This window comes from Miniopterus natalensis, chromosome 14 (genome assembly GCF_054644295.1).
Source record: "Miniopterus natalensis isolate mMinNat1 chromosome 14, mMinNat1.hap1, whole genome shotgun sequence".
Taxonomy (NCBI): domain Eukaryota; kingdom Metazoa; phylum Chordata; class Mammalia; order Chiroptera; family Miniopteridae; genus Miniopterus; species Miniopterus natalensis.
Genome location: NC_142094.1, coordinates 9332361 through 9345650, shown reverse-complemented (window position 1 = coordinate 9345650; position 13290 = coordinate 9332361). Strand labels below are relative to the sequence as shown.

At 56.1% G+C, this 13290-nt stretch overlaps 1 protein-coding gene across 1 annotated transcript in view; it reads left to right on the top strand.

Annotated features, from left to right (window-relative positions):
* The window catches only part of TMEM273 (transmembrane protein 273), a 125969-nt gene extending 113153 nt beyond the window's left edge, over positions 1-12816 (top strand). The window contains exons 2-4 of the mRNA XM_087824234.1: positions 9853-9906; positions 10783-10923; positions 12782-12816. Of these exons, the coding sequence (XP_087680360.1) occupies positions 9853-9906; positions 10783-10923; positions 12782-12816 (230 nt within the window). The remainder of the gene's footprint in view (positions 1-9852; positions 9907-10782; positions 10924-12781) is intronic.
* Positions 12817-13290: the final 474 nt, after the last annotated feature.

Here is a 13290-nt window from a genome sequence, read left to right as displayed (position 1 = left end):
GGCTTTCTCTTACATTAAGCAAATGCTGATTTTCACCAGGTGTTTCTGGGACACAAAAATAAGTGAGTCAGCCCCAACCTGAAAGAGCTGACAGTCTATCAGGAGAACAGTTGCAAAGTGGTGTGCTTAGTGCTGAGACAAAGGACACAGAGAAACAGAGGAGCGTTCCTTAATCCAAACTAGGGTATCTAGGAGGGCTTCCTGGAAGAGTTTTGTTGAGAGCCAATTGATTATGCGTCGACTTGGTTGCAATCCTTCAGCAGTTTCCCACTGCTGCCAGGGCAGACTGAAGTGTTTCCTGGGTGCACAGCACCCCAGCTCTGTCATGTGACCCACCCCAGTGTTCTGCCCCCCAGCCCACAAATATCCATCAGGCCTCTGTCCAGTCTCAAGGCCTCCTCATATCCTCTCCCCTGTGTGGAACTGCACTGCCCCTTTCCCAGGGCCCCAAGATGCTCACTCACAGTGCTCCTCACAACCCCAGTAGCACCCCTGTTTTCACGCGTGTCTGTTTGGCATCTTGTTTCCCTGGCATCTTGTTCCCCCCGCCTCTGTCAGGGGGGAATCTGGTCTCGCTAAGCCCCCACTCACTATACCCAGGGCCTGGCGCTTGTTTGTGAGTTGATTAGTGCATGAAGAGGGGACTCAGCTTCCAGACCCCCGTCTGCAGGGACGAGGCTGGTTGAGACAGGAGGGGTGCGGGCAGCCTGGACTGGGGGGGAATGAGCTGAGGCTGCGAGGTGAGCAGGGGCCGGTGGGGGAGGCTTGCTGAGCCCCTGGAGGAGGTGGTCTTACCCCACAGGTGTTGGCAGCCATGGGGGCAGAGCCCTGGCCGCAGAGTCGCGGGCAGGCTGCAGCAGGGACACTCTCCGGGCAGGAGAGGGCAGGCTGGCTGCCGAGGGCCACGCCGCAGGTCTCTGCCGGCTTCCCAGGCCCGCTGCGGGGCGGGCTCCAGCTTCCCCTGGGAGCGGCTCTCGGCCTGGGAGCCAGAGGTGCGGCTGAGAGGCGGTGTCTGTCACAGCTTTCGGCTGGCCACACTCAGCCCCACAGGAGACAGTGTTGGACGGGGCGGCTGCACTGACCCTCAGAAAGCGATGGGGCCCTGAGGGGGTCCCTGAAGTGACCTTGGGGATGAAGAGCGGAGACGGTCCTAAGCTCCAGGTGAGCCACACACACACATGATGCAACTGCAGTCAGTGTGGAGACTGTTTGCCCTGTGTGCTGATGTGAGACACTTCTGTGGAGCCTGGCTAACTCGGGTTCAAACCCCAGGGCCCTGCTATTGAGGTGTGTGACCCTGAGAGGGCATGTCACCTGCTGAGGCTTCTGGACGAAATGAGGGTTATGGTCCCAGGAGAGAGCCCCTGCCCCTACCCCAGCCTCTGAGTTGCCTTTAGAGGCCCCCTTACACACACATCCAAATACAAAGACTTTGCTTCCCGTTGGTCTTGTGGGAGAGTGTTTAGGAAGTTCAGGAACTGGGTGGGCACACAGACATGGGGACAGAGGTTTGTGTGTGCCCTGGGCAGCTGAGAGCTAGGGTGGCATAACCCGGAGGGGAAGCCACAGCCTGCACAGGGCCCTGGAAACCAGAGAGGGCGTAGGAGAGCTTTTATTTCAACAACCAGCATGCATTCCTGGGCAGACCCAGTTTCCCTGGAACCCGTTGTTTGGTGGGAGGAACTATGGGGAGTCTAGTTGGGGCCCATTCCCAGTCTTGGGGGGCCAGTCATCCCAGCAGGCCCAGCAGGCCCAGTGTCTTCCTGCTTTGCCCAGAAGACCCTGCCAGCCCTTGAGACCTCAACAGCTCTGAGCTGCCCCCTGAGGAAAGTCACCCCTGGGGAGCAGACTGCAGGGCCCTGAGGGGAAAGTGAGCTGGGCCTATGTGTGGCTTCATTGACAACTTTTCAATATTTGAACATGTGCATGCCCTGGGCTCTGCAAATGTTAGAAGCTGCCTTAGAGAAGATAGCTAGATGGAAGTGCCAGGCGCAGACCCTGGCCTGTTGCAGGACTCAGTAGATGAGTCCTGTTGCAGACTCTCCTGGTAGATGAAGGCAGGTGCTGTGTTGCCCAGGTCCAGGGCTCTCCTGCTGGCTGGTGTTGCTGCTTTCTCCACAACATCAGGGCCCCTTCCCCCTGGGCCATGCCAGGGGTCTGCCCACAGCCCCGCCCCCTGGGCACAGGTTTCCTCCCCAGGCCCGGGGGACTCCTGAGCAAAGCTTCCCAGAGGCTGAAGAGCACAGCATGAATACTGCATGAATCATAATAACCCACCACTTAGTGGTTGTGCAGTGCTCTCCCATCCGCACACTCACCAGCATTCATTAGTCATTCTGTGCGGCTTCCAGCGTCCCACTCTCTCTGCCAAGTCTCAGCCTTGAAAACAGGCCTTCTCTGGTCTGAAGCCCCAGTGATGTGTGGGTGAGCTATCCCCCACCTGGAGTCCTGCAACCTTGTGGAGGCCTCTGCTTGGCTCTGTGACTTGTCCTCACATCAGAGACCTGAGCCCTTGATGGGGAGGCCTGTCCTTTTCTGATCTGCACACCTGCCAGCGCTGCTCGGCTCTCCATGCTTTGCTCTCCACATCTCCCTCAGCCCCCGGGAATCTGAGGATCCCGTCCCGAGCAGGTGTCTGGATGCTTGTGGAGGACACCTCAGTCTGCACCCACGCAACTCCAGGGGTCTCATAGCCACACTCTGTGTGGCCGGGCAGGCTTCCTGTGGGCAGCCCATTGCAGGGGGCCAGGGAGCTGGAGCTCGTCGTGTCTGGCTGGACAGGAGCTGAATAGGGACTCATGTTCTGGTTCCAAGTATCATTCCTTCCCACCCACAGTGGGCCCATGGGAAGGCTTCAGGCCCCCACAGAGATGTTCAAAGATGGTGCAAACGCTCCCCAGGGAGTAGGGTTAGCTGGGTGTCCAGCTGTGGGCCTGATGTCCAGTGGTCCCTGCACTACCATCGCCCCACCAGGGCAGCCTCAAGCTCCTCTGGCTGCCAGCGCCTCTGACTCCTTCAAATGTTCAGCATTTCCCCGGCCAGGTGAGGCATGTGAGCTCTGCCAGGTGTGACAGTGTTTGCATGTCACTGCCTCCTAGCTGGCATGGACCTGGAGCATTCTGCCCACTCTCCCTTTGGGAGTGGTCCCCGGCCTGGAGTACCCTGCTCTACCCGGGGCTGAAGCCAGCTCCCCGCCTCCAGCCCCGCCATTAGCCTGGAAAAGTATTGATCGGTTTGGCTTCTGTAGCTGAGTATTGTAATTCCAGTGTGTGAATCTTTAAGAATTAATTAGTGAAAACTGTCCAGGAAAAACAAAGTCGGCACAAGTTTTGCTCCCATCTGGTCACCCACCGTTACTGTTTTCCTCGTAGTTACAGTGCTATTCCTGGAAGCTGGAGCATCTTCCGCTGTTTCCTGGCCTCAGGTCGGCCTCTGCGTCTTCCCGGGGGCCCTCCATAGCTTCCATGTCCAGTTCCCCCCAGTGGCCACGTCCTGGCTGCAGTACCCCCTTCTCTGAAAAGCCCCGAGAGCCTCAGTTTCCCTGTGTCCCTAGCTACTCTGACCCACGGAGCTGCCCTCTTTATTCCCAAGCCCGGCGCTCCCTCCAGCCTCCTGGCCGTTGCTCAGGCCTCTTCCTCTGCCCTGACACCCTCGCTGCCTGCCCCTTCTCACCCTCCCCCACCGCCTTCACCCGATCCTACTTGTCCTTTTATTTTCAATTAAAAAAAAAATATATATATATCTTTATCGATTACAGAGAGAGGAAGAGAGAGGGAGAGAGAGAGAAACATCAATGATTAGAGGCATTGATCGGCTGCCTCCTGCACGCGCCCTACTGGGGATCGAGCCCGCAACCCGGGCATGTGCCCTGACGGGGAACTGAACCTCGATCTCCTGGGTCATAGGCCAGTGCTCAACCTCAGAGCCACGCCCGGCCGGGCTTATTTTCAATTTAAATAACATTCCAGGTGACATCCTCTGGTTCCTGAGGCTGGGTTAGGCCCCCTCAGTCGTCCTGGGTGGCTGATGGCAGTGTACCTCCATGTGTTAGCAGGGCCCCCGTGCGCAGCATTCCTTCCTCGCTGCCCGCCTGCTGGGCATTGGGGCCACTGCTGGCCAGGGCCAGGAGGAGCTGAGGAGGCGCTGGGAGGGGGTGCTCTGGCTGCTTCAGTGTGCTCCTGGCTCCTTGGCAACAGGATGTGTCCCAAGGCCCCCACTTTCCCCTTGGAGCATCTCTGCTTTGCTCTCCTCTCCTTTGTTTTCTTTCGCTTTCCTTCTCTTGGAACTTATAACTCGGGCAGCTGTGGGTCGTGCCCCATCCCAGGTGCTTTCGTAGGAAGCAGGGGCATCAGCAGCCAGAGTGGGGTGTCCTGGTGAGCTGAGGTTTGGCAGCTGCAGTCTCTAATGAAGCCGGAAGAGGACACTGAGGAAGAGCAATTTCATGTAGTGTCTGGGCTTGTGGACAGGGAGCCTGTGGTTTCTGCAAGTCAGAGCTGGGTCAGAGGAGGGCTCTGGAGCCCCGTGCAAGCCTGCAGACACTGGGGTAGGAGCCGCGCGGAACCCAGGCCTGCTTCGCGGTGCTCCAGCATCTGCTCGGGAGGCATGGAGCCTCCAGTCCACATTCAGGCTTCGTGTGCTTAATTTCCAGCCGCAAAGAGCCCCGGCAGGGTGTGGGGATGGCCAGGGCCACTGACTTGCTTTTATGAGAAATGGACCCATCTATAATCTCTGAGGAAGAAACAGGGTTGTTGGCACCCGTACCACCCAAACCAGCACAGTGAGAGAAGCAGGCCTGTGCTGCCGTGGGACCCCCGAGGCCAGCTGAGGTTGCAGGGGCTCAGAACAAATGGGCAGAAAGAAAAGAACTGTTGGGGAGTCCTTCTGTATGTCAGGGTCCTAAATCCCCACCTTCAGGTGAGAAAAGTGAGGCCAGGATCAAACCATGACGTGAAGCGTAACTGGACTGTCCCCTTTCTCTCTGCACTCCAAGTCCCTTCCCAGCCCTCTCTCCAGCAGGATCCTGGCTTGGTACCTGGACCGTGGCCTCAGGTGGGGAAGACAGATGCACCCAGCAGTGACAGCAGGAGTGTCCATGTGTGTCCCACACGGGGTGCGTGGGTATTGCATGAGCGTCCCTCTCTCAGGCTTTCAGGAGCAAGGTTATCACTTGATTCATTTCTCTGTGGCTGACCCTCACTTTCCTCCTGAGCCCCGCTATCACTCAGTGCTAGAAACGTGACCGTGTCACTTCCAGCCACTTCTGGTTTCATGCTCAGCAGTTTGACCAATCACTGCTGACAGGAAGGGCTGTGCTAATTAATCAGGTACGGGTCACAGGTCCATCCTGGAGCCAGCTCTGGGGGAATCACGTGCTGATGGCTCCCCAAAGGAAAATCCAGGTGCTGCCAGCAGCGAGGGGTCGAGGTGAAGGGAGGTGGGCAAGTCACACAGCAAGTGGCACCACACACATCCTGTTCAGACTTCTTCCAGATTGTGGAGAGCGAGGTTCCAGGTGATGGACATCACCAGTGATACTGGTCTTCTCTTTGGTGTAATTCTGTCTTCCTTGTCATTCTGTGAGCTCCTTCATGGCACAGGCGTTGGGTTGCTCTTGGGTTCCCCTGGGCACTAGGGCCACTCAGAACTCACTGCAGGTACCTCATTCCTACATGTGGACTCAGTCAGGAGGAGATGGATGCCTGTTCTAGATATTTGAAACTCCTTCCTCTAGCTGAGAATGTTGGAATTCATGAAATCTAAAGTTAGAAGTCATTCTGCAATATTTAAGTTCCAAGATGAAAAGGGCCCAGCCTTGGTTGACAAACACTCAGGGCAGCCTTTCTCTATTTTTAGTTCAGATTCATATAGAACGACCAAGTGCCATGCACACCCACTGCCCCACTGAACCACACAGCCTGATTCTACCAAATAAGGGTGTTGCAGAGACCGCCCCCGCTGCGGGTGGGCCCAACAGATGCGCACAGCAAGGGGTCTGCATGTCAGGGATAGGCTCTCAGAGGCTCAGATTCCAATTGAGATGGCAAGGCCACGTGACGCCTTCCCGTCACGCTTGTCCCGGAGCAAGCCTGCTTGCTGCCCCCCTCTGCTGGCTGCCCTCTGCCTCCAGGGAGAGCAGGCCCCGGGAGCTGCCTGGCCTCAGGCCACTTACTCTTGCAGAAGGCTCCTCCTTACTGGGGAGACACTGCAGAGAGCAGGCTGTGCTCTGCAGGACTGAGCTGGGAGGTGCTGCAGAGAGGGGAATGGAAATCAGCTGTTTTGGTGGGTTTGGGGGGATGGAGTATCAGGTCATCTGTCAACAGCAGGTCCCAGTGGGCATGATGAGGAAGCAGAGACCCTAACCCTAGACACAGAGCCCTAAGTGCCTTTGTGCATCTTGGAAAAAGGAGCAGCCTCTGGGCAGGTATAGCATCGAGTGTGTGCTTGGCGAGAGCTCCTGGGTTCAGGGCCCGACCTGGGTACATGCATCCCTGTGTAGGTAAGGCCACCCTGGAACCTCAGCACGCCCAGGGAGAGGCAACCCCAGCTCTCTGCTCGGGGCCTCTGCGCCTGCCCTCTGCTCCTGGCTCAGTGTGGACAGTGCAAGGAACGCCAGCAGCCAAGTCAGATTTGGCCAGCACTGTGCCCTGTGAGTCTATGGGCTGACTGTGTCCCTGCGTGTCCCCAGGGAGACCAGCCTTGAAACAGCCAGCTCCTGCTCAGATCAAACCCTTGGATCTCCCCTGGGTTTGAGAGCCTGTCCTCTGAATGCTAAGCTCCCTCTTCCTGTTTGCAGAGAACCCAGAGAATTCCAAGTGCAGTGGCTCCTGGCTTCTTCCTGGGTGTCTCACAGATCTGAATGTGGGAGCATTTGGAGCCCTCTGGCTGTGCTCACAGACCAGCTCTGCTAGGGCCATCCATCCTCCAACTACTTTGCAGAGCCAGGGAAGATCAGCACTTGGGACTTGCAAGGGGTCTAAGGCCCAGGAAGGTGACCCCAACTCATGACCTTGGCAGGGGCAGGGTTGGGGTCAGTGGGCTAGTGTGCTCAGGATGGATGCTCACCCGGGGGCTCACTGGAGCTCAGGGCAGAGATGCAGAGTGCAGGGGGAGGGCCGCATGGAGGGATTCTGCCCCCCTAAGGAGGGGAAAGGCTGCCTCTGAGTGGCGGTGGGCTGGCTAGCAGGAATTCCTTGGCGGGGACGTGGCCTGTTTGAGTGCCTGCAGCTGTCAGAGCAGTGGCCCTGGGGGAGGGCACTCACTCAGCCCCTGGGCCTCAGGCAGAACAGCCTGGAGAGCCTGTTTAGGGCCAAGAACTAGAGGCTGCCTCAGGGCTTGGGGTGGACACAGGATGCATGGAGGGTAGTGACTGAGGGTCTTGACCCTGGGGGCAGGGGCAGTAGGGGCTCAAGGGAGCCCCAGCTATGGGCTCCCCGCCCGAGAGGACCAGGGGTGAGAGTTCAGGACTACTGCTGGTGGGCAAGGCTGAGGAAAGACGCTGGGTGCTGGGCCCTTTGACACTAGACAGTCTTCCTCCTCTCCCCCTGTGGGCCTCCTGCCAGCAGGCTGAGCTTCTCCGGCACAGCCTCTGTGCATGTCCCTGTGTGCGCACATGTCCTTGCATTTCTCTGTGTGTGTCTCTCTCTAGCTCTCTAGCTCTCTGGCTCTTTTCATCTCACTCATTCTGACCTGTGTCCTTTCTTCTTTCTCTGTTCAAGTTTCGTCTTGAGCTTATATGAAGTTTGAGGCTGCCTGCTCCATGTGGAGAGCGATGGTGGGGGCCAGGAAAGGTCTGTGTGTGAGGGGCGAGGGAAGGGCTGTCTCCAGGGAGCAGGACACACTGGATGCCCTGCCTTCTGAGCAGTAGAGGCAGAGTGAGACCAGGCTGTGCTGGGGAAGGAGCCAGGGTGAGTGTGCTACGCACCAGCTCTGACTTTCAGACATCCAGCTGCAAATCAGCTCCCTGCCACAGCCACTTGGTTTAGTAACCCAAGTAAACCCGCTACGCTGTGTGCAAGACCCAAGGCTTTGACCCATCCCTGAAATGGTTTCAACCCAGCTGGAGTGGCAGGATCAACATAAAGAGTTACTGTACAGAAACAAGGAAGTTCAGCGGGGGCTTCAGAGAACTGACAGAACCGTGTCACGTTGTACCTGAGATGTCTTTGGTGGGTGTGTGAGTGGACAGGCCCCACGTGGGGCATGCATTCCCGAGCAAGGCGAGGAGCCACTGAACTTCCAAGTGGACTTGGGAGCAGAACAGCTGTGGACTTTTACTCCAGAATCCCCTACCTTTATTCGCTTACCAAGTGAGGCCACCAGACAAATCCTAAACTCCATCACGATGCTCCCACCTCCACTAAAACATGTAAAGTGAAGATGTCTTCTGTGGAGTGTCAACCCAGCACGTGACCCCAGCAGCGCTGAGCATGGTCACTGCTGGTCTTTGCTAGTTTCATGGGTACCTGCCTCAGCCATTGTCCAACCTCCAGGCGGTCAGGACTGGGGAGGTGGACTTCTCTTGGAACTAAGCTTGGGAAGGTATGCTGTCTCCCAACAAAGTCACCTGCTCCCTTTTAGGAGAAACCATGCAATGCTTCTTCCTGCTTCTGCCTTTGTCTGAGAGCTTGAACCTGAGAATCAGGGTGAGGCCTCACCATCCACTCACCCCTGCCTAAGCCCCTCTGGCTCCTGGCCTTTGTGTTTTGGCGTCATCCTGTTAGTGAGCTGCCGGGGACTGTGTCTGCAGGGTGTTGCTGGAGCTCAGATCTGGGCCCTATCACTTTCCGTGTCCCCTGGCCTTGAGCACATCATTAGGTCCTCAGTGCCCCAGGTCCTCATTCATCACGTGGCAACGATGATAGTGCAGGTCTCACAGTCATTGCTGCGAGTATTAAATGTATTAATGCAAGTGCTGCACCAATATGTGGCCAATTAACGTGTGCCTTCCTCTCCAAGGCCACAGCTCTGCCTTAGCTCTGCTAGGGTCTGCCTGCAAGACCACAGCCCCAGCTGTGAGACTCGTCTCCTGTCTTAAGAGTTTAATCGCAGGCTAGAAGAGTGAGACACCTTGCAACATGCCACTTCATTCATTCATTCATTCATTCATTCATTCATTCATTCATTTGTTCGTTCATTCAGCACATGGGTATCAGTACCTCCTATGTGCCAGGTGCTGTCAAATGCTGTGGGTAGAACACCCCACAGGACAAAGCACAACCCAATGGGAAACCAGCCAGGAGATGCAGTCAATGGGCTGGTAGCTGAGGAGCTCTCAGGAGAGCGTCTGACACACAGCAGTGCTACGTCAGTTGTTAAATGATGTGGTCAGTTGTGATGGGTGAGCACAGCTGCTGTGGGGACCCTGAGGGGCAACTGAGCCAGGTATGGGAAGAAGTGACCTGCAACCAAGACCAGACGAAGGAGAAGAGAGAAGATGGGGCTGGGCAGAGGGCCTGGGGGCAGCAGATCTGGGCCTGTGAGGCACTGGAAGCAGCTCAGACTGACTGGCAGGAGAGGGCTTGTGGGAGTGATGCAGGCAGCTGGAGAGGCAGGCAAGGGTGAGTGCGGGTCTGGGGAGCCGTGTCGAAGGGCTGGCTTCACTGAACTCAGTGGGGCCTCTCTCCTGGCCTGGGTTCTGAGGGGGCTCTAACATTCCAGCAAGGCTCCGAGACACTGTGGCAACCAGGAGCCCAACTCTGTGCTCCTGAGGGTGGTGCCTCAGCAGGAGAGTGGCAGGCTTTCCCAGATGTGTGGGAGGGGTTGCTGGGGACAGGGTCTGGCCTTCCAGCCCTGCCTTGCCTGCTCACAGCTTAGTTCTGCTCTAACCAGACTCTGGGGTTTCTTTCTTTGCAGATGTTGGAGGAGCTCAAGTATTGGCAACGGAAAAGTCTTCTGAGGTCGAAACTGGTAGGTCCCTGCCCAGCTGATTCTGCGTGGGAGGCAAGGGGCAAGAATGAGGTAGCCCAAAAGGCCTAGCTAGGTGGTGGGGGCATGCTGGGTCAGTCTCTTACCAGTTATCACAGGATAGGAAAGGGAGCACTCACCCCCAGGCCTGCCTGAGTGGCTAATGCAGCTTTATCCCGGGGACATTGTCCTCAAAGGGGCCTGTTCTCAAAGGAAACCTGAGTCACCAGGGCCACCGTTGTCCACACTCTGTAATGAGCTGCTCCAGCACCCAGAGTGCCATGCCTGCAGCCTGGCCCTGGGGCATCAGGCTCTGCCGAGCTCTGTGCCCTACCATTCTCTCTCCCTGCCGCACAGTCAGCTCCTCTCCCCCTCAGAGCTCACCTAGAAGGCAAGGTTCAACTTGCATGTCACCTCCTCTGGGAAAGCTGTGGACTCCATGCCAGTCCAACCCACCGTTACCTGGCATTGGAGTGAGCCCTTGTGTGCCCACTTGCGTGCAGTTTCCCCCAAGAGCCCAGTCTCATTCCTGTGCTTTCAGCGTTCATCAGAGCTGGCAATTTACACAGACCTGACAAAAGAACTCATGAAAGTGTAAGTGAGGAAGGGCTATAGAAGGCCAGAGAAATGAAGGTTCCCCAGCTGAGAAGACCAGGCAGGGTTCCCAGAGAGGACAGGGCCTGGGACAGGCCCTCAGGAGAGTGGGAAGTCCTGGGACAGGCCCTCAGGAGAGTAGGCGACCTCCTTGGTGGGTCAGAGTGCAGAATTTTAAGGTCCACACGCCTGACTTGGGCTTCATCCAGAATGTAAAGGGCGTTGTGGGGCCCTTGGCAGGGTGGTGACCAGCTGAAGCAACACTGGCTCCTCCTTGCCCTTCAGACATCAGGTACGCCATCATCGGGATGGCGCTGGGCTTCGCCATATCGGCCTGCTCGCTGGCCCTGAAGATCTGCATGATCAAGAAGCACCTGTTCGACTACGACTCCTCAGACATGAGGAGCATGAACGTGGGCGTCAACGGTAAGGACACGGTGACTCTCAGCATGGGCTCTGCTCCTGACAAGGACGTGTTCCTGGCAGCCGCCCAGCACGGCACCAAGGGCCACTCCAGAGCACTTGGGAGAGAAACAGTAAAAACCATGGGCCTGCCCTGGCTGATTGGCTCAGTGGTTAGAGCATCGGTCTGCAGACTGAAGGGTCCCGGGTTCAATTCCAGCCAAGGGCACCTGCCTCGGTTGCAGGTTCAATCCCCAGCCCCTGTGGGGGTGCGTGAGGGAGGCCACCAATCAATGTCTCTCTCTCACATGGATGTTTCTCTCTCTCTCTTTCTCCCTTCCACGCTCTCTGAAAAGCAATGAAAAATATCCTCAGATGAGGATTAAAAAATAACCCACAAAAAAACAAACAGTGGGCCGATAAGGAATACAGTCACTCCCCCCACATCCCGTGTCTGTCTTTCTGTCTCTGTGCTTTTCTATTAGTCACTTCTGATGTTCCTAAGAATCAGGTTTCCTGGAGAAAGGTGGGAAAGATGAAATTTATCCCAGAGATGATGAGGCTCGTCCTAGCATGGTGGATGGTGGAAGGGGCTGCCAGCATTGGTTATGTGGCCTGACTTCATTTTTTTTTTAATATATATTTTTATTGATTTCAGAGAGAGGAAGGGAGCGGGAGAGAGAGATAGAAACATCAATGATGAGAGTCATTGATCGGCTGCCTCCTGCATGCCCCCTGCTGGGGATCGAGCCCACGAAACCCAGGCATGTGCCCTAACTGGGTATCGAACCACAATCTCAAGGATCATAGGTCGATGCTCAGCCACTGAGCCATGCCAGTGGGCCCGATTGCATTTTTTCATAAATGAGGAAATCATTTTTCATGATCTAACTAGAGTCGTACTTCCATGAATCCAGCGTGGTTCTTGGTGTCCTGTGGTACCTGCAGGTGACACAGAGTACACAGACACTGAGCTGTCAGCTTGTGAGTGCTTTTTTCTTTTAAGATTTTTTTATTGATTTTTTAGAGAGGAAAGGAGAGGGAGAAAAACATTTATGTGAGAATGAACATCAATCAGCTGCCTCCTGCACGTCCCCTACTGGGGATTGAGCCCACAATCAAGCCGTGTGCACTGACAAGAATTGAACCGGCAACCTTACAGTGCCTGAGATGATGCCCAACCAACTGAGCCACACTGGCCAGGGCAGCTTGTGAGTTTTGATGGCAAAATGTAATAGCTACTCTCGACTCTTTTTCTCAAGGTGGGCCTTTAAGAACCACCCCGATACCAGGCATAGTGGGACGATGCTGCAGTTTCCCAAAGGTTTTCCTGAGGATGGGGAGGAAGGCACCTCACTGTGTCTCCAGAAAATTCGATGGTTATCTGTGAAGATATGCAGAAGGCATGGGGTTGGGGGGAGTCTGGGCCAGGAACGGGGAGTGGAGGCACTTGAGGGGTTCCTCGTGCATCTAATTGCACAAGGGGCTTAATTAGTCACAGGAGTTTGTTCACCATTGATTTTGTATCCCTACAACAAGGAAGGAGGGACAGCAACCAGCCCCTTCATCACAGAGCAGGCACATGTCAGGAGCTGCAAGTGGAGGAGAGGCGAGGAATGACAGGGGCTCTAGGGAAGGCTCAGTCTCACCTGCGTGATAAGCTAAGACCTCATTGACAGGAGCTGGGTAGAGGAGCTCCGACAGTGCCGCAGGCGGGGGCAGAGCACTTGGCCCAAGACAACCACCTCTCGTGGCCCCAGCCCAGGGAACCTCTCAGCCCTGCCAAGCCCAATTGGCTCTGACCCCTCCCCTTGCCTGGCACTGAGTGAGCTGCACATGGATCACAGTGCCTCCTTCCTAATGCCCTGCTCTCTCTGTTTAGATACCATCATGCTAAAGAAGAGAGCCCCAAGGTAAGGTTGCTACTGAGGCACCACTTCCCTCCTGTTTTATCTGTTCTGCTCCCCTGCCTGTCATCCCCGCCCTTTTCTCCACTCTGAAATGTTTCCTAGGGGACTACAATGCACATGGCCCCCTCTTCCCACTCTCTGCCCCTCTAGGTTGTGGGCAGGTGTCATGAGAGGAGGGGGTGGCACAAGATATAGTAGCCAAAAGGGCTTGGGCTCACCTCTGGGCACCCTGGGCATGCGGCTGCAGACTATGTGGCCAACTCTGGCCCTGTGTAAGGGCCTGGAGGGCTCAGATGGAAAGTCTAGCATAGTGATCTTACCACCACCCATGGGTGAGCAATGCTCCTTGGCCAGCCAAACTACCCACACACCGAGAGGCACTCTCTGAGTTAAGACATTTGGTTTAGGAAACTCCAGTGCCCTGAAAGTCTCCAGAGCTCGTTGCAGGCTGTTTCAGGGACATTTAGTACCTGAAAATGTA